The sequence below is a fragment of the Serinus canaria genome, chromosome 19 (assembly GCF_022539315.1).
Source record: "Serinus canaria isolate serCan28SL12 chromosome 19, serCan2020, whole genome shotgun sequence".
In the NCBI taxonomy this organism is placed as follows: domain Eukaryota; kingdom Metazoa; phylum Chordata; class Aves; order Passeriformes; family Fringillidae; genus Serinus; species Serinus canaria.
This window is the reverse complement of record NC_066332.1, coordinates 1732733-1756479: the sequence shown is the minus strand read 5'-3', so window position 1 is coordinate 1756479 and position 23747 is coordinate 1732733. Positions and strand designations below refer to the sequence as shown.

At 48.4% G+C, this 23747-nt stretch overlaps 3 protein-coding genes across 5 annotated transcripts; 2 read left to right on the top strand and 1 right to left on the bottom strand.

Annotated features, from left to right (window-relative positions):
• The first annotated feature begins 514 nt into the window (after positions 1-514).
• ZNHIT3 (zinc finger HIT-type containing 3) lies at positions 515-2194 on the top strand. Its single transcript, XM_009094824.4, has 4 exons — positions 515-623; positions 728-759; positions 837-986; positions 1746-2194. The coding sequence occupies exons 1-4, from the start codon at positions 544-546 to the stop codon at positions 1937-1939; spliced, it is 456 nt and encodes a 151-aa protein (XP_009093072.2). The 5' UTR covers positions 515-543; the 3' UTR covers positions 1940-2194.
• Positions 2195-2253: 59 nt separating this feature from the next.
• On the bottom strand, positions 2254-19876 carry MYO19 (myosin XIX). Of its 3 annotated transcripts, XM_009094990.4 has the most exons (25): positions 19808-19876; positions 18720-18809; positions 17028-17172; positions 16613-16761; positions 16266-16379; positions 15406-15538; positions 15120-15189; positions 14637-14739; positions 14328-14424; positions 13809-13885; positions 13438-13528; positions 11969-12140; positions 11700-11773; positions 11485-11606; positions 9757-9870; positions 9210-9386; positions 8212-8358; positions 7879-7986; positions 7294-7364; positions 6819-6928; positions 4911-5074; positions 4230-4359; positions 3990-4075; positions 3408-3692; positions 2254-3011 (listed from the first exon to the last, which is right to left on the bottom strand). In XM_009094990.4, the coding sequence occupies exons 2-25, from the start codon at positions 18729-18731 to the stop codon at positions 2883-2885; spliced, it is 2880 nt and encodes a 959-aa protein (XP_009093238.1). In that variant the 5' UTR covers positions 18732-18809; positions 19808-19876; the 3' UTR covers positions 2254-2882. The 3 variants fall into 3 exon arrangements, 1 of the variants encoding a protein (XP_009093238.1); XR_007779084.1 differs by lacking the exons at positions 2254-3011; positions 3408-3692; positions 3990-4075; ... (4 more) ...; positions 7879-7986; positions 8212-8358 and having other exon boundaries at positions 9249-9386; positions 9757-9866; XR_007779085.1 differs by lacking the exons at positions 2254-3011; positions 3408-3692; positions 3990-4075; ... (7 more) ...; positions 9757-9870; positions 11485-11606 and having other exon boundaries at positions 11702-11773; positions 11969-12144.
• PIGW (phosphatidylinositol glycan anchor biosynthesis class W) lies at positions 14780-22735 on the top strand. Its single transcript, XM_030231250.2, is given in 5 exon segments — positions 14780-15093; positions 19067-19248; positions 20171-20297; positions 20612-20932; positions 20935-22735. Coding segments are annotated over 2 exon segments (1518 nt in total). The 5' UTR covers positions 14780-15093; positions 19067-19248; positions 20171-20297; positions 20612-20625; the 3' UTR covers positions 22146-22735.
• The last annotated feature ends 1012 nt before the right edge of the window (positions 22736-23747 follow it).

Below are 23747 nucleotides of genomic sequence, written 5' to 3'. Positions count from 1 at the left end.
CTGAAAGATTTAGGTGTTCTGTGACTGCTATCTCGCTGCTAGTCCTTTCGTAAAAAAAGTATCTTACACAGCATAGTTTCTATTTTAACATTTTGTTATAACCTAAAACTATATTTACCACACTACTCAAGAGAATTAATACAGCATCACTTTCTAACACAACACATATAATATTCATTTTAATATTTGCGAAAAGCCAATAGTAAAATACGCAGTTTCACATATATATATATATATATATATATATATATATATAAAATTTATTTATTTATTCTGTTTATCTCTTTTATAAATGCCCATATCTATACCTCTACCTCGATATATACATTTCTCTCTCCACTTCTCCCTCTTTGCCCATATACAGCGCTATCTCTTTACATATCTATGTCCATATATCCCCCTCTATTTATCTATTTATAGAAATAGCTCGATAAAACGCCCTGGCTAAGGCTGCGCTCGGCGGTGGATTAAGCACGCCTGGCTGGCGGCGCTCGATTGGCAGCCCTGGCCGGTGGGGCGGAAGCGGAAGCGGCAGGAGCGGCCATGAGGGCACCGGGGCCGTGCGCGGAGTGCGGGGTGGGGGCCGCGGCCCGGTACCGCTGTCCGCGCTGCGGCACCGCCTAGTGAGCGAGGGACGGGCTGGGGGGAGCGGGGGGCACGGCGGTACCGCGGGCTGGGGGTGCGGCCGGTGGTACCGGGCTCGTTTCTCACGCCGTTCTCCCCGCAGCTGTTCCGTGCCGTGCTGCCGGACCCACCGCGGTGAGTGCGGGTCGGGCGGGCTGGGGCTCACCGGGGCTAACCGGGGCTCACCGGAGCTAACGCGGCTCTGTCCGCAGAGCGCTGCGCGCCCGGTGCCCGGCGGGAGAAGGAGGCGGCCGGGCAGGGATCTCCCCCTGCCCCCGCAGGCAGCCCCGGGGCCCCGGAGGACATCCTGGGCGAGGAGGAGGAGCAGGACCGCGTCCCGCCGCAGAAACTGCAGCTCCTGGGTAACAAATCTGCTCTTGGCAAATACTGAAATAAATCCTGGATGCGGTATGTGGGAAAGTTATGCTGTGCTAATCTCCTTTTGTGTTCATCTCCTTGAAGTAGTGTGGTAAATAGAGTTTTCAGGCTATAGCACAATATTAAAAGAGAGAGTATGTGATGTACTTTTTTTAACCAGCCCAAAGAATGGAAAAGATGATCAAGAATCTCTTCACATTATCCTCTCTGGATATGGAGATAACAACAAACAGATACCATAATCCCAAGAGAAGAATTATTGCCTCCTTATCAGGAAAGCTCAGACATTGAGGAACCAAGAAAATTGATTTACAGGATGAAGGGGGGAAGCTGAAATTAAGCAGAACACCCTGGTTTGAAAGGAATGTTTGAATCATGTCTGAGATCTATGAATATGCAACAGGCTATTGCATTTAAGGAGTAATCCTTTGTTACCAAGGGGTGCTTTGGGGCAGAGTGGGAGGTCTGTAATTCTTTGCTTTTTATTGTCCTAACTTTGAGTGTCCAAATTCTTATTGTCCTAATTTCCCTTACTCTTAAGCCTCTCACACTTTAACACCAGTGCCTGGGTTTTCAGGGAGCTGAGCTTTCCCTGAGAGCTCTGTGAGTTTCCCTGACGGTTGCTGTGTCCCCGGGAAGGTTTGCTGGCCCCGGGCCCGGCTGTAACTCTGGGTTTTTTCCCTCCATAGGTTTGCTGGCCCCAGGCCCAGCTGTAACTCTGTTTTTTCCCCTCCCTGCTCCAGGAGAGTCGGCGGAGCTGCGGGATCTGCTGCGGAACCCCCACCTGCGGCAGCTGCTGCTGGCCCTGGAGCAGGCTCGGGACAAAAGCTCCCTCCTGCGGCGGCTGATGCAGGAGCCGCTGTTCCTGGAGTTCGCCGACTGCTGCCTGGGCATCGTGGAGCCTCCCGAGGAGAAGGAGAACGTCCTCCCCGAGTGAGCTGCTGGGGGAGAGGGGCTTGTTTGATTTGTCAATGAGATTTTTATGTGGTGAGGTTTGTGCGCACTCTGCTGTGTGCCCGTGGATGTCAGAGCTCTGAGTTCAGGCTGGAGCTGACAAACAGGGCCAGGGCTGTGCTGGGACTTTGTTTTTTACATCCTGGGGGTTGAACTTGGTACTCTGTGGGATTCTTGGGCAGCCACAGGAAATGTTGCTCTACAGTGGCAATATTAAATATATCTGCGTTGATTTTAATCCACGAGCACTCTGAAATGTTTTTGTTCACTGAAGGTTGTTGGGAAGGGTCAGGCACCTTGAGAAGGCATTGAGCAGTTTATTTTAAATGACATACACAGAGCAGCTGAACATTTTCAAGATCCACAAGCAACAAAGGGAGGGTTCAGAGCACGCCTGGGCAGGGTGGTGCTGTCTGGGGAGCTCTGCACACACCTGGCAGCTGTGAGAGCTCACAGATTTTGGTTCTGTGGATAAAAGCAAGAGCCCAGCCTTGCTTTTCCCTGAGACATCTGCCCTGGTGCTGCAGCTGGCTGCTCCTCACCCCCCTGGGGACACTCGTGCTCAGTCAGGACGGTTGCAGGAATCAGGAATATTTATTAGCATTATTTTGCTCACCCTGCCTGCTGCAGGCAGTTCAGTTCAAGTATTCATTGCTTCAAGCACCTGATCTGTTGGAATTGATTTGTTCCCATAGTGTTGCTATTTCCTGTAACGTGGAGGGGAGCAGGAGCTGCCCCCCACACAGTAAATGTAATTTAATGTTATTACAAGGTTATTATAATGTGCATTATGAGGGGTGTCCCTCTCCCTCACGTTGTACGTACAAGGCAGCGCTGTGGAAGCTCTGAGGTAGCAGCAGAAGTGGACACTGAGTGATTTGGAAGCAGCAGCTTGCGGAGAGCCCCCCTGGAGGCCAGGGCCAGAGCTATGTGGGCAGGAGTTCCTGTCTGTCCAGCAGGATCTGGTTGAGTCCCGTGATGGAAAATGCCTCCGTGTGGGGGCTGACGTTGGCAAAGTGCAGGGGAGACCTCCTGCAGTGGAACTTGACAGGGCCCTGCAGGGACAAGAGGAGAAGAGTTCAGCCAGATGTGCAGCTGATTTTGTTACTCACATTTAGCTCTGGAGTGCATGAACCACAGACAGAGGAACTCCTCCAGAGGAGTCCCCACAAATGGACTGAAGAGAAATGGTCACTAGAGAAATGCCAGCACTGAATTGGACTGAGATCAGCTCAGCCTCTGGAGGTTGGAGTGCCCAGCACTGGCCCTGGCACCGTTTGCTGCAGCTGGTGCAGTTCCTGCACACAGAATTTGATGCAAACACAAAAATGTTCCCCCCCAGACCCGAGGGTGATTTGTAAGTGCAGTTTCTGAGGGAAGGCAGTGCCAGCCAGTGGGAGATGCTACCCCAGCCTGTTCCCAAGCTGCAGACAGGAGGGAGGGGTGGGTACCTGTGGGAGGGCTCTGATGGAGGTGATGCCACAGCCCAGGTGTCCCTTGGGGCCCTCCTGCAGCCCCCTGAGGCAGCCCAGCAGCGCCAGCGCTCGCCGTGGCCCCGTGGCACTGCCAGGGGCTGCAGCCAGCACCAGCCCCAGGGGCCAGAACTGCACAGCTGCCTGCAGGTGCCACGCTGTGCCCAGAGAGCAGGGAGCTTTGGCCAGGGCAGCTCCAGGGGCTGGGAACTCCTCTCCTTCCCCCTCATCCAGCTCTGCTGCTGCCAACGCGGCCGCTTTTGCCTGAAAGACACAACGACAGCAACAACAACGCTCTCAAATGTCCTGGGCACTACTCAGGAGTGCAAAGCTGAGTCTGTAAAGGGGGAGTATGGAAGCACCCCCCAGTTTCCAGGCAGGTAAGGAATGAGTTTATTCTGCAGGATGAGCCAGAAGCAGCTCCACAGGACTGCCATCCGCTCTTCAGCTGGAGAACAATTTTCTGGAGCACTGGGTTTGTAGTTCTCAGAGTTATTACTCTTTCTCAGACCCCAAGAAGCCTCAGGCTCCTTTCAGTGCTGTCCTGTCCCCCAGACTCACCTTCCACCTCCTCCAGCCCCGCTGGATGGCACGGGCAGCCCTGCGCAGCCTCTGGAAGCGACTCTTGGCCAGCCAGGAACGAACAGCTGGGGATGGGATGAGAGAAACCTGAGTGCACAGAGTATCACCAGCTCCTGCACACACTGGGAGATGGCACTTAGCCACTTGTGCCACTGTAATGCCCCAGAGTGGCTGGAAATGTCCCTTGCTCTGTTATTTCAGTCCCACCCCACAAATCACCTGCTTGGATGAGAGTTGCAGAGCGTTTCTCCTTTGCTGTTTTCTTCTCTTTAAATCTTCTCCAGCAGCACTGGATGCAAAATGCCTTCTCATTTAACACCTCTGCTCTCCTGGCTTCCAGGAGCTCCAGCTGCAGTGGGGAACAGGAGCCTGGAGTTAGGAATTGTGCTCACAGCTCTTCCCTCTTTTACAGCCTCAGCCTCATTCCAGTGTCCTGTGACTGCTGCATTAGGCTTGGGAAGTGTCCTCACTTCTTTTGTGAGGTAACATGGAAATGAAAATGGAAGTTCTTGGGGAGGAAAGTGGAGGCTCCCAGAGTCCCAGCAGCAGCAGGTTCATACCCAGCTCCACTGAAGGGGCTGCTTCTAGGCAGCAAGCCTGGCAGAAGTGCCTTTGACTCCTTCCTCTCTTTCCCAGCCAAATCTGTTGTGTGGAGCTGAGGAAAGCTGCCATCTTTACTGGAATTCTGACCCAAGTGCAGCTCCTTGTCCAACACAGAGGCCATTACACAAAGTGCTTTGCAGAGCTGGATTCTGATGGGTGCTTGATGGAGTTTAATAATTGGATGGAAAATGCCCAGTTCTGGTCCCACTGGCTTGGCAGGAGTTTTGCCTCTCTCTGTGCCAGAATGGCCCTGAGGCAGGAGCACTCCAGAGGCATCAGCCAAGGAACAGCACTTACCAGGGAATTAGCCAGGAACACTTTGGTCTTGCCACAGAAGACTGAGGGGATTCCTGCTCCATTCCCTGCTGCCTGAGCAGGGCTTTGTCCCCTGAGAGCATCCTGGAGGATCTCCAGAACAGCAGCACGTGGTGCTTTGTCATCACCCATGGCTGGAGTCTCACCTGGAAGTGAAACATTGAGGAGAAGGCACCACAAAATTTGGAAATGGGGCCAGGACATTGTCTTTGCACTGAGATTTCTTGGCCACTTAGAGGGGAAGCACCTGCAGCAGGAGGGGATGGCTGAGAGCACTTGATGCTGCTGTGTTTAAGGCTAAAATGGGAGAGCACAGATTGCAGCAGGTGCCAGCAAGCAGCAAACCAGTGTGGGGTGTTTAAACTGGGCTGTGGCTGGGTGCTGCCTTCTCATCTGTCATCACCTCTGTCCTCCACAGGTACAACTGTCATGGGGGCAGATCTAGGGAGGCTCAGGTGTTCTCCCATTCCAAGCATCCCACAAGGAAGCAGGAGAAAGCAGCAGCAATGCCATTAAGAACAGACTGAGCAGCTCAGTGCTAAGAAAATCACATTAAATACTCAAACCTCAAAGCTGTGGGAGCAAAGAACAAAAGGCAGGGAATTGTAGCCTTAATGTACTGAAAAGTGCAGGAAGGGGAAGCAAATTCTACACAATTGTACAGCTGTGCAGGGCACTGGGAGCAGCTATGGGGTCCTGGACTGAGCAGGAATTTATGGCAGCAATTACAGGTTATTAAAGCCATTTCTGGGACACAGTGCATGATTTTTTACATTACAAACAGGTCAGCCAGATTAATCTCTTTGGAAATAGAGACAGACTTAATTCAGACCTGGAACAAGAGATTGTTGCAGGAGTTCCTGCGTGCACAGGGCTGGATGGGTTTTGCATCATTCCATCCTGGATACTGTTTGCTTTTCTGCTATAAATATTTCTAAGGAGATGAGAGCATTTTAAGCTCCTGAAAACAAACAGAAGCAATTCTTGCTTACAGGAAGACATCTGGTGGCTCTGATGGTGTTCATGAGGCTGGGCTGATAAGGGAACCAAAAGCTTATCCCTGTGTTTGGGCAATTGTTTTGCTTTGTTTGCAGCTTATTACCCCCTCAAGATAAAAAGGACTAAAAACCCATCACAAAGAGGCTTTGCAGTTAATGGGTTTGTAATTGAGGGGGAAAGATCCACTGTGTAAGTAATTTTCCAGCCTGCACTTCCTTACTTCACCCCATTTCCACAGGGTGAACAGATTTCCACCAATTTTACTCATCTGACCAGGCTGGTCCTGCTTCCCACAGCTGCTGCTCCTTGAACTGACCCAGTGGCTGAAGAGGGGAATCATCTGGGGCACAGAAAGGGGCTGCAATAACCTTTAATATTAAATGTAACCACCTGATGAGCTCCTCCTCTCAGCAGTTCACAAAGGCATTACCTGTGGGCTGGATTGTGTTTGTTAAAGTCCATCCTCACTCTTGCTTAGAAAAAGAGAAGTTTGCAAAAGGTGGAAGAAGCAGCAGAGTCCAGGTAAGCTGGAAGGTCAGTGATTCAGCAAGAAAACAAGGAGAGGGGAGAGAAAGGAAGGAGAAGGAAAATAAAGCAAAAGGTAAGTGGCTTTCAAGTCTACTAAAGAATCAACTCTAAATCAAATTATATTGGGTGAGAGGAACCCCAGACACTTCTGAAACTGTTTGTTCCACCCACTAGGAACACAGAAAACCAGCAGTGAGGGGTAAGATTTTAAGTGTTAAGCAAATGAGAAACTCAGGCTGGTGATAGGTTAAAGAAATATTTTGAGGATAGTGGTGAATACAGTCATTACCTGATCTGTGTGAGACCAAATGGCTGCAGTGACAATTTTACTTGATGGCAGAGGGATTACCTGAAGAAACTTACCTTTTTTCTCAGCAGGATGAGAGTTGCTTTTACCCCACACTCTTTTTTTGCTGGAGCCCCAGGATTTCCTCAGCAGTTCATAGCGCTCAGTGAAACTTTGGAAAGGGATCCTGAGAGACAAAATGTGCAGTGAATTCCAGGCAAGAGCCATTACTGTAAATAACTGATCCTTTTTGCTGAATGGTAAATAACTCATCCTCTGAGGAGGGAAAATTCCAGAATGGCTTTGTGGATCGAGTGCTTGGGATGCAAACAGACTGATGCCTGAATGGTCAAACAGGCCAGAAAGTACAGGACTTGTGAAGAAATTCAGATTTCCCAGCAACAGTAGCAAAGCCAGGGCAGGAATTGTGCTTGGATATGCTGATGGTGCAAAGTATTTGGGTTTCCTGCTTTATAATAAGCTCTTCTGAATAACTAAATGCCACTAAGTGCTATAGAAATGGATTAGAAATGCTGAAGAGGCTGGACTTACCTGACAGGGAAACCTGCTGCACTGATGGTGATGGCTTCCACTATTCCACAGGCCTGGAGCTGGCTGAGAACCTGAGGCATAAATTGAGATGGTTTAGGCAAAGCTGCCTTTTGTGGAAGCTGCTCCTTGTGTGCCCTGTCCTGGGCATCCCCAGCCAGCAGGGTGTGAAAAGCCAGTGGTGGTATTTCCAGGCTCAGTGTTGGTATTTCCATGCTCAGCAGATTCCATGGCTGTTTAAAGCCTCGTTGCCCATCAGATGAGGATCTCTAGTTACAGCTTTAGCATCTGCTGCTCTGCTCCCAAAGCTTCTCAGCTTCCTGGAGTCCAGGAGCGAGCACAGCTTTGTTTTGAAGGTGTTTGTGTGCCAAGGGCTGGGAGGGCAGCACCCCACATCACCCCAGCCACAGGCAAGGTGCAGCTGGAAGAGCTGCTGTGCTTGGGAGCTGGCTGGGACAAGCACCTCAGTGACTCTGGAAGGGTGCTCATCTCAGAGGAGAAAGAGCTGTTCCAAAATGTGCTGTGCAAGTGACTCAGGGTCCTAAGCCAGCCAGTGCAAAGCCCTGGGGAAAGGCTCTGGACAGTTACCTCTTCTCTCCTGAAAGTCATGGCCTTGCAGTCAGCGTTGGGCTTGATGCAGCGGATGTAATGGGGTGTGGTTCTGCTCAAAATCTCCATCAGGTGCTCCAGGGAGCTCTGCAGGAACAAACACAGGGCTCAGCAGGGCTCCTCCTCCTCAGGGATCTCCCATCCACCCCAGGAAGCTGCTCTGGGCAGGGATGGCTTTACAGACTCAGTGTTAGAGCACTTCTGCAGGACAGCTTGAGCACAAAATCCACTCTGTGGATGCATTTCATCAAACTGTTGATGGTAAATCCAGAAAGTTTCCAAAATTACAGCAGAAACCTGAATAGGATGTACCTTGAACTTAGACACCACTGTAACAACAGCTGCTCTGTTCTGGGTTTTGGTGCTATTTTGGTTCTTTTCTGTCACAGGAAATAATTTTTGAAGCAAAGGATCCTTTGAGTTCTGCAAAACGTGGATCAGCTCTGGTGGAACAGCATCCTGCAAACAGACATGACCTGTCAGTACCTGGACCTGGCAGTACCTGCACCTCTGAAAATAACTAAGAATTGCACATCTAGAGATAGAACAGTATTTCTGATGCCAGATTTGATGTGACCACAGCTGCAGTTTCAAATCTGATGATGTGCATTCATTCACAGTCAGATTTAGGAACAGAAGAAAATGTTTGGCTGAACATTCAGCAAATCCAGGCAAATGTACAACTGCTCCCATCACTGCTCTTGTTACACAGCCTAAGTGAGCTCCAGCTCTCAGGGGTGGTTTAATCCCTGAAGAACAAACTGCAGCAGGCATTAGAAATATTCCTGTGAATTAAGAGATGGAGTTTTATTTCTAAATAAATAACAACACTTGCCATAATTGTTGGGGATGTCAGAGCTGAGAAGGGACCCTGCTCTCTGCAGGCTATTTCACATTTCACTTATTCCCTGATGGCCAAAATTTGAGTACTTTGAGCACTTTCAGCAGTTAATCCCAGCTCTCATTTCTCATAAATTTATCAGAATTTTTTTTTTGGGAATTAAGTGCTGTATTTGCAGTTATAAAAATGCCATTAACAATTCTAGATCCCCCAGGAATGGAAGAAGCCCTGATTTGGTGATGGTTCCCTTCAACCCCAGCTCAAAGGTGTAACAAAGCATCTGCTCGTGCCCGTGGTGGTTCAGAGGATCACACCAAGGACATCACCCACTTTCACAGGGCCTGAAGGATTCATTTGCAGCAAGGTATGTCCAGTACCCAGCACGGAATGTATTTGTTTGACTTAAATCAATTTAGCTCTGTAGGATAATTTTCAGATTTTTTAAACAGCTCTTTCTGCAAACACCTACCTTATTTTTCTCCACCATTGCTGCCAGCTGATAGCAGACTTTGCCAGCATAATGTGAAATGATAAAGTTGGGCTTCTTACTGAACTTATCTCGACTTAAGCACTGATTGCTGGACAAGGCTTTCTCAATCCTGGTCTGGAACAGGTCAGTGTTGGAGGCTCTGTTCAGGCGACACTCCTGCAAAGGACACACAACTGCAGCATCCCTTGTTTGGCCCAAAGAACTGACTCTAAAAGCTACAACATTTAACATTCAATATGTAGCAATTTTACCTTTAGAGCTGCTTTGAGTATGCAAGGCCTGAAATATTGGGGAGGAAGGGGGGGAAAGAAGTAATTGAGGCTTCATATTTGAATCAGAACATCCAGGATCAGAGGGAAAAAGCTCAGAACAGGAGGAAGCAGTGGCATGATTCTGTGAAACTGAACCCTGCAGAAATTTTATAGCTGACAGGTTTTCTATTCATTTACTGTTTGTGTTTTCTTTGGTGGTGTGGGACAAAGGCAGGAACCTGGGCCCAAAAGTGAAGGGTTTGGATCACACTTACCTCATTCAGCAAGGAAAAAATGCTGAGAGGATTTCCCTCTATCAGATCAAGGCAGTTCTGGTTGTCCTGGTAGTTTATGAATGACCACTGCAGGCCCTCAGCTGCATATTCTTCCTGAAGGAAGAGGGAAGGGGTTATTCTGCAGCAGAGGGCACCAGAGCTCAGAGCTCTGTGCCTTGGGCAGCTGATCCAGGTCCTGTTTGAGGAGTTAATCCCAGCTCAGCTCCAGGTCAACACCAGCCTTGAGAAAAAACAACCCACATGAGGATATCCCACCCCAGGTAGCTTTTGGGTGTGGATCAGAACCTGCTGGAACAATTTATCTGAGGATTTGGGAACCCCCTGGATTTATCAGAGTGAGCTGCAAGGCTGCTTTAGAGAGCAAACAAAGGCCACAGTCACACAAAGCCTCTCCTGCCTGTGCTGAGATTTTCCCTGAAGGACAAGGAACAAGCAGAACTCCTTCCTTGGAATGGGGAACAGCCCCAGCCCAACCTTTGTGTGCCAGGCTTTACTGCCTGAGCTCCATTTAAAGCAAAGCCTGATCTGAAAGGAAGTGCAGGGAGATACTGGTTGGAATAATTGGTACAATATTTATGCAGAATTACAGGACAAACTGTCAGCAGTGTTTAACAAGCACAAGCTCTGGGCAGTTATTTGAAAAGCCTCCTGCCAAAAGCTTGCTCAGCACAGGCACTAATGGCATTTAAGTGGTTTGGGGGACAGCCAGATCCAGAGGTAAGAGGGCAGGCAGTGAGTGGGAGGGGTGCTATAAACAGAGGTCACAGAGCCATTTCAAGCAAAGCAATTGTGTGCCTGGACTTGCTTTCCATCTTCCCTGACCATTAACCCCTGGCATGCTGACCAGGGCAGGCAGGGACAGCAGCCTGGCAATAGCAAAGCACAAATGGCAGTCAAAGAAATACTTAACTCCTGAATAAATTGACAAAAGCCTGCTGTGAGGCAGGAGGTGCCAGCACGCTGCTGCCATAAAGAAAATAACTTCCCTGCTTCCAGTTAATGGCAAAGAGCATTTTGGTAATGGATCTGCAGTGGGGAGGGGCAGAGCAGCAGCCCTGGCAGGGACTCTGCACCTTGCAGGGCACTCAGAGGAGAGCTGGAATTAGCAGTGTGTGACCAGTGAGGGACTGCACAGTGCAAAAAAACCTTCTCTGCTGTAAAACAACTGCATTTGTGTCCCTCCTTACTCAGGGATAACAGCTGGAACACACTGGGGCTTGTTTGAAAGGCACCAGCATGGCTGGGCACAGGGAGCTGTGCTCCACAGGTCCCTTGTGCTCAGGTGTGGGTGCCAGGGGCCTGGTGGGCTCTGCCTTCACACCAAGCTCAGCCTAGAACTCCACTCTTTAAGGACTTTATGCTTCATGGCTGTAAGCAGAAACTTCCAAGAGAATCTCAATTCAGGCTGCACTTACCCCAAGAATTGAGTCTCAAGTGTTCAGCTCTTTGAGGAGAAGCAAGCAGTGTGACAGGCAGGGATCCAGTGGGGCTGGGAACAGATTTCCAGTCCCCAGGAGACAAAGCTGTGTCATTCCACCTGCCCCACGCTCCCCTCTTTGCAAAGGCACTGCTCCCTCCCACTTCTTTCTGTGCCATTACTGACTGAAGGTTCCATCTGACCATGGGCACAGCAGTGCAATTAAAGTGACAAAAAGATGCTGTTTGAAACCAGATATTGCAGATTTGATCTTCAGTTTGGGGTGTTACCTGCTGTGCCTTCAGGTAGTGAGCTACGAAGTGCTGCTGCAGTTTCTCATTGGCATAATTAATGCAGAGCTGCTCCAAGTTGTTTTCAGGGAAGGCTTCAAACCCATAAACATCCAACAAACCTGGAAGCAGTGTGGGAGGACAGGGAGCTTTAGTTGAGGAGCAGCCTGGAGGGCTGCTGGCCCCTGAGTTAAAGCAGGGTGGGATATCCATACCTATGAAGCTGGTCCACACTGAGGGATCTGTGTAGATGTTTTCATTTATGACCAAAACCAGCCACTCAAACAACCTGCAGACAGCAACAGTGGGATTAGCTGGAAGAGCTTGCTTGCAATAATCAGAATTGTTTCTTTTACTGCTGTTTCCATCAGTGGCAGTTGGAAGGAAGAGGAATTTCTGATGTGCTGCCACGAAGCAGCAGCAAGGAAATCCCTCTGGCCTCCCCATTCCCTCCCAAAGGTCACCTGGGTGAGGCCACCCTTACCTGGCATAGATGACTTTGGCCAGGCAGTCCCTCCTGGTCTCACACTCAGCTCTGGAGCATGGCTTCTTGAACACCTGCTGCTGTTTTCCAGCAGTGATTGTTCGAATCCTTAAAGATTCCAGGAGTTCCTCAATGGGAATCTGGAGCAGCTCCCCCGTGGTCTTCACAAACTCTTGCTCAGGAGAACAAACAGTGCAAGGTTACCTGGTGTGTTCATGCCTCTGAAGGTAAGGAAGGTCTAGAGATTGTGGGGGAAAATGCCACTTCCATCAGCTCCCCAAATTAAATGTGGATTTTGGATCTTTCTACCCAAACTTGGGATTAAGTTTTGCAAAACCAGATCTTAATTTGGATGCAGAGTGCCCCATGAATTCTGGGTCCTCTCTTTAAAGTGAATACCAGAAAAAGCTGAAGTTTGCCACACTGAAGTTGATTTTCTCTCCAGGTGTGTCTTTGTTACTTTTTCACCTTTTTTGAGCAGGGACCTCAAACTCCTGACAGACAAATCCAACAGTCATGACCAGGAAAAAGCAGGGATTTGGGGATAGAAAGGCAGTGTAGAAGAATGACAAAGCATTTAAGATCTTCCTCAGCTGAGCTGCATTCAAAATTATTTGAGTATTAAGTAGTTGGAGTTCAGAGCATGTGAAATTGTAGCAGGAACCTTCACTATTCAGGGCAGTTTTATGTCTGAAGGAAATCCAGATCCACAAGCCTCTGAAGACAGGCAGAACAACCTCTGCTTCTGCTGCAATTTAACAGATTTGTTGTCGCTGCCTTTTGGTCTTTATCATGAAAACTTCCAAGCTTTCCTGTGAAAAGCTCTGCTCTCCCTCTGGGTCAGATTTCTGCCAGCCCTGTGATGGCAGAGTAAGATTACAAACAAGAGCCACAGTTCTGCCAATAATCCTCCTGAAATCACTGGCTAGGGCTGCAGTTGCCCTGACCTGTCAGGGAAGGATATTATCTCTCAGGCAGGGGAGCATTAGCTTTTTGTTTGTTCACAAACACACCTAAATTTTGGGTTGCTCATGGCTTTGATGTCTCCTATCAGCTGGAGAGTTATTGTTAAAATTATTTTCTTTAATAAGGAATGCTTTCTGAATTAAATGAAGAAATTAATTTAAATTAAATAATTTTGATTTAATAATTTAAAATGCAATAAATTAAATACAGTTTAAACAAATTTATTAATTTTCAAAATTAAGTTATTAATAAAGTAATTATTAGTAGTTAAAAGGAATTAATAATGAAAAGTAATAATAGTTAAAATTACTCAAGTGAAAATTTGGTAGATTTAATAAACTTTAAGAAATGTCAATAATGAAATAAATATAGTAAGTAAATCTAAATTAACTAACTAAATAAAAGAAAGAATTCTCTCCATTCTTTCCTTCCTCTAATCCTTTCCCTTGGGCATTTGCACTGAACTAACAAGGCTCTGGAGCATGGCGTGGTTGTTGCCTCACCTTTGGTTTTGTCTTCCAGCTCACAAGGCTGAGATTCATCCAGTGGATTGGAGAACTGAACATTCCCGAGGTGCAGAAGGCCTGATAACACCTGCAATGCAATCAGGGAGTTTTTCAGGACAGCTGCCCCCCAAGGCAGGCTTGTGTGTTTCCCTAATGCTGCAGTTCCTGAAGGCAAACTGAAATTCAGGGCTGCACTCTTAGCTCAGCTCTAACCTTTGGCTGTGCAGCCTGACGTGGGGCTGAGGGCTCTCCAGGGAGGAGCAGCAGCTCTGCCCAGTGACAGGGATTTATCCCAGCAGCAATCCCACCCTGGGAACACATTCCCAACACCCTCAGCAGCCTCCTGCTGTCCCTGCTGGGTGGCTGACCTTGAATATATTGCTCTGCGTGGCACGGCCGATGCCCAGGTGGAACATTGCCCCTCTGGTCACCTCGAAGCAGTCCTCTGAAAAGCCAAACAGTGCTCTTGAAAAAGCCAAGCACACAAACAGGGGCAAGCAGAACATCTCAGCACATCCAATCCAGCTGGAATGGTCAGTGCAGAGCAGGGAAGCTGTTTGGATAAATCCCACACACCTACTGCAGAACCAACCCACTGCATTTTCTGTCAGGTGAAGCACGTGCAAAGACAAGAGAGTTTCTAAACAAAGCCACAAAGATGCAAATTTGCCAGGCTGGTTTAAGCCAGGTGACTGATTTTAAGCTTTAAGACTTAATAGAGCCAAGTGAAACTTAGAAAGAGCCCCATTGATGCAGGTGGCTTTGCAAAACATCTGCTGTTGGCTGAGCAGGGATGGACCAGGATGTATTTCTGCCTGCCTCCCTTTAAAGTTCCAGCCAGTATTAATGGATTGATTAATTAATTAGTTAGTGAAGCTAATCTTTACCATCTAAGTTTCTTTCAGAATTTGGCAGCCAGCGGTACTCAGCTCCTTCTGGAAGGTTCCACTCCAGCCTCTCCTCTGCAGTAGCACCTTTTGTGATCTGGAGACAGAAAACAAGGTAAAAATTGAATTCTGCCCTTGGTGTTTACAGCTCCCAGACAGTGAAGAATAGCATACTGGGAGGATGATTTAATTTGGAAGCCTGGGAGACAGGGAAACTGGTAATTATTAAAAGTTGCAACTGTGCTAAATCTGGTGATTCCATCCCTGCTGTGTGTCAGAAATACCCAGCAAAATTAACTGTAGGCAAACCTGATAAAAAATATGGAAATTTCTTTCATTGGGAGCCTGATAGGCAACTCTTGTTTTCTCCAGAAGGAAAGTCTGGATGGAAGCACCAGTCAGATGATGGAATCTAGAGAGGGAGAAAGAGCAAAGATTTCAACAAAACCTTTTCACAGAATCCAAGAGGGGTTGTGCTGTTCTGAGACCAATTGACTGTGAATGCTTTGCAGTTCACCTTCAGTTTTGTTCTTATTTTATTCGGAGTTCTTTACTACATCTCTGTTTTTCCATTGCTCTCTTTTAGAGACCTTAAGGGTGAAAGCTAGCAGGGAAAAAAAAAGAAACCCCAAAAAGGAAAATAATAACAGTTTAAGCTGCCAGCAAACCAAAATACGCTCTGAAGACATACAATATTCTATGGCAGATTTCAGAGATAAGCTTTAAAGGAACAAGATGATGAAGATTTAAAGGTCCAAGAGAAGAGGTAAGGTTTTCCCCAGTAATTCTTACCTGTCTAGCTGGAGCTGGATGTATTTCCCAAACCTGCTGCTGTTGTTGTTCCGCAGGGTGCAGGCGTTCCCTGTGAAATTGCCAGTGGCAGACACAGACAGTCAGAGTGGTCCCACTCTGCCAGGCAGCACATACAGCTATTTAGGGTGCTCTGGAAACAGCTCCAGTGTTTGAAGAGTTTGTTTGTAAGGAGAGGACCAAGAGATTGTTCCCACACGAGTTTAAGCTAAGGAAATCCCCACAGTGGCCATTACTTCAGTTTGTTATTAAAAAAAGCCACATTTACCAAATGCCTCCATGACAGGGTTGGAATCCAGCACTCTCTTCTCTATCCTTTCCACAGTTTCATTGCCTTCTGGGGAGATAACTGAGGCAGCAACAGAGGCATAGAACTTCATAAGGCAGCGAGAGGTCCAGGTCTGCAAGGGAGAGGTGTGACAGTAGCTCTTTGTCTTTAACATGTTATCAGTTATGGCAGGGGAGCACTGCTGCCTTGTGGAAACACAGTGTGCAGGTGGAGGGGAGGCTAAAGAGAGGAACTGTGTCAGGTTTGGAGCTCTGCTTCAGTGGGAACTCTGTGCCACAGACACACATTTCAGTGCTGCTGCAGTGGGAGTGCTCCATCGAGGTGTCACCATCTGGAGGCTCAGCCAGAATGAACAGCTCCTGCCTTGGGATGGAATGAATGGGAGTGGATTTTGAGTCATTACCATTCAGCAAAGCATCCTGTTCTTGGGCTTTAAAATACCCTCAGCATTGTCCTAGCAGGAATGGACCATCACAGGAGGGCCAGGGCAGGAGCTGAATCCACTGCTCTAAGTCTGTACAGAGAGTTTGCTGAGCTCCCTGACAGACCAGGCTGAGGCATGAACTCAGGTGCAATTCCTGCTGAATGATTCAAACCCAGCCCTCCAGAAATGACAGATGTCACCTGAAGAGCTGCTATATTAAGCAGAGAGTGTTTAACTGCAGCAATCACTTAATGCTTCACACACATTTCAAGAGAGTCGTGCTGGGCAGATTGGCTACGTGCTGTGTCAGAGGGGTTTTAATTCATCTTTGCTCATTCACTGCACTACTCTGCACTACAAATCACCGGCAGAGCTCAAAACTTGAGAGCAATGTCACAGAAGAGCATTTCCTTACCTTCCCAGCACCACTTTCTCCACTCACAATGATGGACTGGTTCACAGGGTCCATCTGCTTTTGGACATTCCTGTAGGTTTGCTCAGCCACTGCAAAGATGTGAGGTTTTAAATCCTGGCAGTGAAAGAGAATATTCATATTTAAGAATACAGTAACCACAGAGCTCAACAGCAACGGAGAGCAAGGGTCATCTCACATTCACCTGAAAACAGCACTGCTCTTTTAACAGAACTAATATTTCACAAGAAATGGGGTTTATCCTGTGGGAGTATTTTGCTCAGATAAATTTGGAGCAGTTTGACACCTGGGCTCTGCAGAAGGACAGTGATCTCAAACACAAGGGTTACCTGAGGACAAAGTGCAACGTGGTACTCCCTCATGAGCTCAGGTGAGTAGAGGCAGGAGAAAGGCTGGAAAGGATTTAAAGCCACCAGGCTGCAGCCAGCATTTGTATAGAACAGGTTGACTCTGTATCTTGCTTGAAGACATTTCAGAACTGAAAAGCAACACCTTCTGTCAGCCAAGTGTGTTTGACCCTTGCTGTGCCTGCTGGTAACAAGAGTCTCAGGTGTGTCACCTATCAGGCTTAATGGAGAATGAGGTGACCAAGAGAGGACTGCAGGTGCAATACACGTGGCTGCATCCATGCTGCAGGTGCAATATGCACAACTCCCATGCTGATGGTGTTAAAGCAGTGAGAGCAGGAGCTGCCAGTGGCCAGCAGGGAAGGGATCCCTCAGCAGACCCTCCCTGGCTGCTCACCTGTCCTGGTTGTCACCGGGTTCACCTTGGTGAGGTCATCAAAAAGATGCAGTTTCTCTTCATCACCGAGGAAGGCTCTAACTTCTTCTTCAAATGATTCACTGAGGTCATTCTGGATGAGAGAATCTTCCCTTTGGCCATTTTCCTGGAGGGGATGTCAGATCAGCACCAGTGAAAGGTGAAGAGCTGGACTTTCACCTCATCCCCTGCTCCAGCTCTTCTGCTGCTTCCATGTCACTGAATTTCAGTCTCAGCAGGAGCCAGACCCCAGGATGTGAGAGCTACTTCCCCTGCTCTGATGTTAGAAAAGGGTTCTGGCTGTGAGCAAAGGCACTCAGAGAACATGGCCTTGGGCTCACACTGCAGCTCTGCACACACACACACACCATGCTCGTGCAACTGGCTCCTTTCTAAGCCTCTGCACGTCATGCATTCAGTCCAAGCAGTGCCCTGGGCTCAGGGAGGCAGGAAGGGCTGGCTGCAGGCACAGCTGGGAGCCCCTGCAGGCTAAAACAAATGCAGCTTTCCTAGCAGACACTCTCCTTGTCAGGGTGAAAGCTGCAGAGTGCACACATCACAGCCAGGGCACAGGAATGGTGCTGGGAGAGGAGCTGCCCCGCCTTAGCTGAAGTTTTGTCCCCTTTGAATCACTTAAAATATTCAAATCTCAGCCTCTGGGCTCCCATGTCCTTGAAAACATTATTTGGAAGGACACACTTGTTGTATGTAATGGAAAACCAGCCAGAAGAGAGATTCCAGGACCTGTTTGCCATTGCTGGGGAAAGGAGAGGCCAGAAGAGAAAATGAAGAATGGAAAAGAGGCCAGTCCTGATTTCTGCATTCTGTATCACTCTTGTTATCTCCTTCTCTTTGACAGAAAGTTCTCCACCTGTACCACAAGCTAACCCATGGACAGCATCACCTTGTTTATATAGAAAATGCTAAATTTAGCCAGTAGCATTCCCACTGTGTGAGCTGAGCTCATTAATATAGGGGAAATGCACTGCAAACCCCACTTAGCATGTTCCTAAAAAAAAAAAGCTACTCATTTAGGAGCATTTTTATCTTTTGCAGACAGCATAAATACTTCATTTCCAGTGATACAGAATTTTACACAGTAAGGGAAAAAAAAAAAAGCTTAGCAATGCAGTAAAGCCCTGCCATCCAAGTGATTTCTGTTATTCTCCTCTGAATGAGCATTAAGCAGCTTGCTGCTGTCAGAGAAAAAAGAACAGACACCACAATTAGGAAACCCTGCAGGGACTGAGGAGTTCCTGCCCATTCCCCTTTCTCCCCATGCCCCTGTGTCACACCAGGCAAGTCAAACCCACTGTGAGACTGCAAGGCCTGAGGAAGGGCTTGGTTCTGCTGCCCTGCTCAGCCAAAAGTAAAAGAATATTTGCCAGTAAATCCTAACTCTCGTGTCCATTCAGCTTCCTGAACAAACAGCCTTAGGATGTGCTTGCTGCCTGCAAGAACACCTGCCCTGTTAGAGCCCAGGGCACCACAAAAATCACTGCCTGGTGTCCCTAATTCAGCTCAAACCCACAGTAAATAGGTCCAGTCAATTCATGAAGCAGGGGTGAATATTCATTAGTAGTTACCTAATCTTGACTGCATGGAAATAAGCCAAGAATTCTCTCCTGGCAGTAACATTTAATTAGCACACACAATTCCTGCTTTTCTTTTTACCTGCTTTGGCATCTTGTCCAGACCTGTGGACGGGAACACTGGAGAGGGCCTTTACTTTAGGGTACTTCATTCAAATCACCCTGGAGAATGCTTAAATAAAGAAAGTAAAAAAGGAATTTAGATAAAAATAACTCTGGGCATGTTATTCTCCAGTGGGTTCCACAAGCAAATCCCAAAGACTTCAGACAGAATTACTGATCCCAGTGGAGCACAGGTAACATGGGAGCTGGAAATCCTACCCAGAGCTATGGTCATGTGCTGCTGCCCTGCAAATAAAGCTTTTTTGGAAGGAATTGTGTATCTTCCCTTCCATCGGGAATAAAATGCTTTTCTTTTCTTTAATAAAGCAGGTTTTATAGGCAAGAAAACTGCAACTACTTGTTAAATTCCTCCTGTTTGGAGAAACAGGGCAGATCTGAGGGTCTGACAGTGCCAGACAAGCCAGAGCTTTGGGAAGGGGAGTGACTTGGAGAAGTTTGTGTCGTCCCCTTCCTGTTTTCCTCTGAAAATCTCTGGGAGCCAACCCAAGGTGAGTCAGGCCCTTTGAATTTCTGTGATAAACGCTGAGGTTCCAGTCACACCGCCAGGAGGAATTCTGTCCTTCCTACAGCTGAGGCTGCCTTTACTTCTATTCCTTTTCTATTCTAATCCTATTCTATTCCATTCTAATTCTATTCTAATTTTGTTCTATTATACTCTAACTAATTCTATTCTATTCTAATTCCACCCTATTCCATTCCTATTCAGTTCCTCTTCCTCTTCCATTGTTATTCCTATTCCATCCCTAATTTCCTTCCTAACCCGGCATGAAAACACCGCTCGGAGCAGTTCGGAGTCCGGGGCGCGCTCCCATCCCCAAACCCCTGTCAGATCCATCCCTGCAGAGCCTTTTGTGCCGGCAGATCCCGGCGGACCCGGAGGACACGCGGGGGACACGAGGGACACAGAGGACACCGCGGGGACACGCGGGGACCCGGGGCAGCTCCGGGGCGGCGGGCGCGGTGTCCCCTCAGGGCCGCGCGGTGCCGGGGCTGAGGCGGGCCGGGACTGCGGCCAGGACGGCAGGGCAGAGCCAGCTCGGGACTTACCGCGGGCGGCAGCGGGGCCGGAGCGGGGCCGGGAGCGGGAGCGGAGCGGGGCGGGCGGGCCGGGGAGGCGGAACCGGGGAGGGGCTCGGGCGCTGCGGAAGCGGCGAAAGTGCGGGCGGGGAACGCGGCCCGGCTTTACTGAGCCCGGCTCCACCCCGGCCCCGCTTTACCCGGGCCCGGCTTTACACCGGCCCCGCTTCGCCCGCGGCCGCCTGTCCCGCCCTCACGGCCCCGGCTCGGCCCGGAGCGGCCGCGGGCCCCGCCGGCTCCGGCCCCTCAGCGCCAGCCGCTCCCGGTAAGCGCCCGCTCCGCCCCGCCGCGGAGCAGAACCCCTGATTAATTCACGCTTTTTCCATCCCGCAGGGTTCTCCTGCTGTGAAAAGGCACCTGGGGGCTGCAGCTGCTGGTGGTACTGACCAGACAGCACAAAGTTCTGTAGGATCGCGTTGCTACATATCTGTGCCATTTGGACCACAGAGGATATGGCAAAGTATGTACTACAGAGCAGTAAGGTTATTAACCATGTGAATAGTCGGTGGAGTGTTTGATGTTTTAGAGATCTCTCTCAGAAATGTAGGAAGCATCTTGCTGGAACTCAGCAGGATGTAAAATGCTGGAGGTTCCTCAAGCCTGTGCCTGTCCTTGGCTTCCCAGGCCAGCTCCAGTGATGCTCCGTGTTCTTTAAATTGAAAAGCAACTCAGTAACTTCTGAAATCAATGATGTTTTAATGAACTGATTCATTTTTAAGGAGTTCGGAGACCCGTTTTACAAAGCTACCTCAAGTTCACATCTTGTGTTTTCAGAGGAAGGAAGAAGAATGTCCCAAAAGCAGCTGAAAGAAGCCTTTGTCAGCAACCTGAACGGAACGAGTTTGCTGGAAATTTCCGCAGGTTTGTCCCTGCTTCCGCTGTGCCTGCTCTGCAGAGGGCTCCTCCTGATCCTGTACTACCTGCACCATGGAAAACCTGTAAGCTCAAGGAAGTACAGCCTGCTGCTGGACTTCCTGGTGCTGGTGTCTCCTCTCGTGTTCTCCTGCACTGTCTTGTCTCCAGTCATCTTTTTCATACCAGTTATCCTTGCTGCCTTCTGTGCCGGAATATTTTCCAAAATATACAGCCAGACAAAAGGGAGGCCAGAGTGCCCTTTGGGCAAATTGTAAAAGAATTCCAGAAGGCACACTTGGACCCCGAGTGCATTCCAGCAATAACTGTGTTCCGTGTTTACATCAACGTGCTGACGTCCATCAGCATTTTGGCCGTGGATTTCCCGCAGTACCCCCGGCGATACGCCAAGGCCGAGACCTACGGCACCGGAGCCATGGATTTGGGGGTGGGAGCCTTCATCTTTGGAAATGCTCTCGTGTGCCCTGAGGTTCGGCAGAAGCCTCACGGGACACAGCCCAGGCTCTCCGGTCTGGCCAGGCAGGTGTTTTCCGTGTGGCCGCTGATTGCCCTTGGCGCTGGGCGGCTGCTGAGCGTTAAATCCATCGAGTACCACGAGCACACCTCGGAGTACGGCGTGCACTGGAACTTCTTCTTTACCTTGGCACTGGTGAGACTTGCAGCCTCTCTGCTTTTAGCCATATTCCCCAAACACAAGGCTTGGCTTGTGGCTCTAGCTGTGGCTGTACTTTACCAGCTTCTCCTCAGCACGACCTCCCTGAAGATGTTCATCCTGCACGGGAGCGACGGCAGGGGCTCCCGGCTCGGCTTCCTCAATGCCAACCGGGAAGGGCTCTTCTCCCTCTTTGGCTACCTGGCCATCTACCTGGCGAGCGTGCAGGTGGGGCTGTGGCTGCTGCAGCGCAGGAGCTCGGTGAGGGGCTGGCTGGAAGCCCTCAGGGGGCTGGCCCTGGCCGTGCTGGTGCTGTCGGTGCTGCTGCAGCTGTGCCAGGCGTGCACGGAGCCCGTGTCCCGCCGCATGGCCAACCTGCCCTTCTGCACCTGGGTGCTCGCCCACTGCCTGCTGCTGCTGGGCTTCTTTGTGCTCACTGACCTCGTCCTGGTGTTCACAAAGCTGCTGGTCAAGGGGTCCAGCGTGCCCTGCTGCTGGAAGGTTGTGCAGCCTCCAGATTCTGGGAAAAAGCATGGAAAGGAGGCTGTGCTGGTGGGAAGGCAGGACAAGCTGTCACAGCTATGCCTGATTAGTGCTATTAACAAAAATCAATTACTGTTTTTCCTGCTAGCGAATGTTATGACTGGTGCTGTGAACATCCTGATAGACACAATGCACAGCAAGGCTGCCTTTGCATTATGCATACTGCACTTGTACATGTTTTTTAACTGTTTAATTATGTATATATTACATGCCAGAAATATAGTATTAAAATTTTGGTGATTCCACTTTTGGCTGAGTGGACTAGCTGGACTTTGTTTGCTGTTGAATGATGGTATTGAATGGAAAAATAAGTATTTTTCCTGGATGTGTTGCAATAATTTATAGTTTAGCAGAGCTTTTTATTATTTAGTGTTGATTACTCTTTAGTGGTTCATTTTACCAAATTATACAGTTGAAGATCTTACCTGTTGGGAGTTGTTGCACATTATCCTGAAAACTTAGGTTTGGAGACTGCTGAATATTCCTGCTGCTCCTGAGAGTAAATTGTATTTACAGTTAGTGAACTGTGCTCATACCCAACGAATTAGATAACAAGGCAGAGCAGAAACTAGATGAAAAGTAAGATGAGGAGTAATTATATGGAGAGAGAGGCCTAGCTGTGTCAAGATTTACCTAGTTAAGGCTCTTGCATAAATAATAGATAAGAATAGTTCTTTATATAAAATGTATTGAATAAGTGGATACTTGAAAATGTTTTGGCCCCAGTCCTGCAAAGACTTATGCATATGCTTGACTTTGATGGTAGTAATTGTGGAATGTTAATCATATACTGAAACCTAAATTAGCCTTTGAATTAAAGCTAAATTTTACTTCCGTCCCCACTGATGAATATAAATGAAGACCTGAGATAAAGTGTGATGTTCTGAAGGATAAACTCAACTGCAGATGAATTCATAAAGCAGTTGTTGGAGGTTGTGGTGCAGATAATAAGAGAAACACTTTGTAAGAAAATACAAAGATAGCAAATGAATTCAGCTCCAACCTACAGACCAGCACATTGGATACTGTATTTTGCCAGCTGAGATTTCTCCAAGGGGGGACATTTGGTATCAGTTTTTATTAGCAAACAAATAAGCTGCAGATGGAAAGAAGTGCAGTGCACTGGGTCAGGGTTCTGGTGATGGCTTGAGAAGGGAGCTGCTCAGTCTTCCTTGCAAGGCCAGAGCAGAACACCCTCTGTGTTCCCTTTCCTGACTGTGACAGTTCTTCCTGACCTCATCAAGCTGTTGGGAAGAGAAATACGTTTAAAGACTGTGAGGAATTCAATAATGGGATATAAATACTTTAGGAGTAAATACCATTGGTAGTTGATGATAGATGTCCAGTATCAGTGGAGTTACAGCAGTACACGTGGGCCATATTTCATATTTCTCCTTGTCCATCACAAGTGATGAATCATCAGACCTTTGGAGAATAAGCCTCCAAATCAGATTCCTTAAGACAGACATGCTGTGGAAGAGTCATAAATGTATTAAGTTCTCCAAGCCCCTGGCCAGCAGAAGGGTGAAGTCTGAGGATTGCAGGCTGTGGCCACGCTGAGTTCATGCTTGTTTGCTTCCAACTGAAAGCCATGTAGTCTTGAGAATGAAAGCAAAGCAACCTGTATTATCCTGGGGCCAGATGCAAGAACTGGCAACAACCTCTTAGAAACAGTTGTCAGTTTATAGCAGAGTTTTCTGGTAACTGGTGGATGTGTTTATTTTAAAACACTTCCTAGACTTGCCTAGGGAAGAAAGGTCTCCCTCGTGAACCAACTGGCACTACTCATTTATGCAAAATTACTCATGGATATTTATTTTTGAAATATTTAAAGCCCGGGAC

What these genes read in the sequence shown, in the direction of transcription:
- ZNHIT3 (XM_009094824.4), top strand. Translation starts at nt 544, where the DNA reads ATGAGGGCACCGGGGCCGTGCGCGGAGTGCGGGGTGGGGGCCGCGGCC. An exon ending in CCGCGCTGCGGCACCGCCTA is followed by an intron (nt 624 to 727) that starts GTGAGCGAGGGA and finishes TTCTCCCCGCAG; the next exon opens with CTGTTCCGTGCCGTGCTGCC. An exon ending in GTGCTGCCGGACCCACCGCG is followed by an intron (nt 760 to 836) that starts GTGAGTGCGGGT and finishes CTCTGTCCGCAG; the next exon opens with AGCGCTGCGCGCCCGGTGCC.
- MYO19 (XM_009094990.4), bottom strand. An exon ending in ACGTTGCACTTTGTCCTCAG is followed by an intron (nt 16,380 to 16,612) that starts GTAACCCTTGTG and finishes TTTCACTGCCAG; the next exon opens with GATTTAAAACCTCACATCTT. An exon ending in ATTTCCATATTTTTTATCAG is followed by an intron (nt 14,425 to 14,636) that starts GTTTGCCTACAG and finishes TTCTGTCTCCAG; the next exon opens with ATCACAAAAGGTGCTACTGC.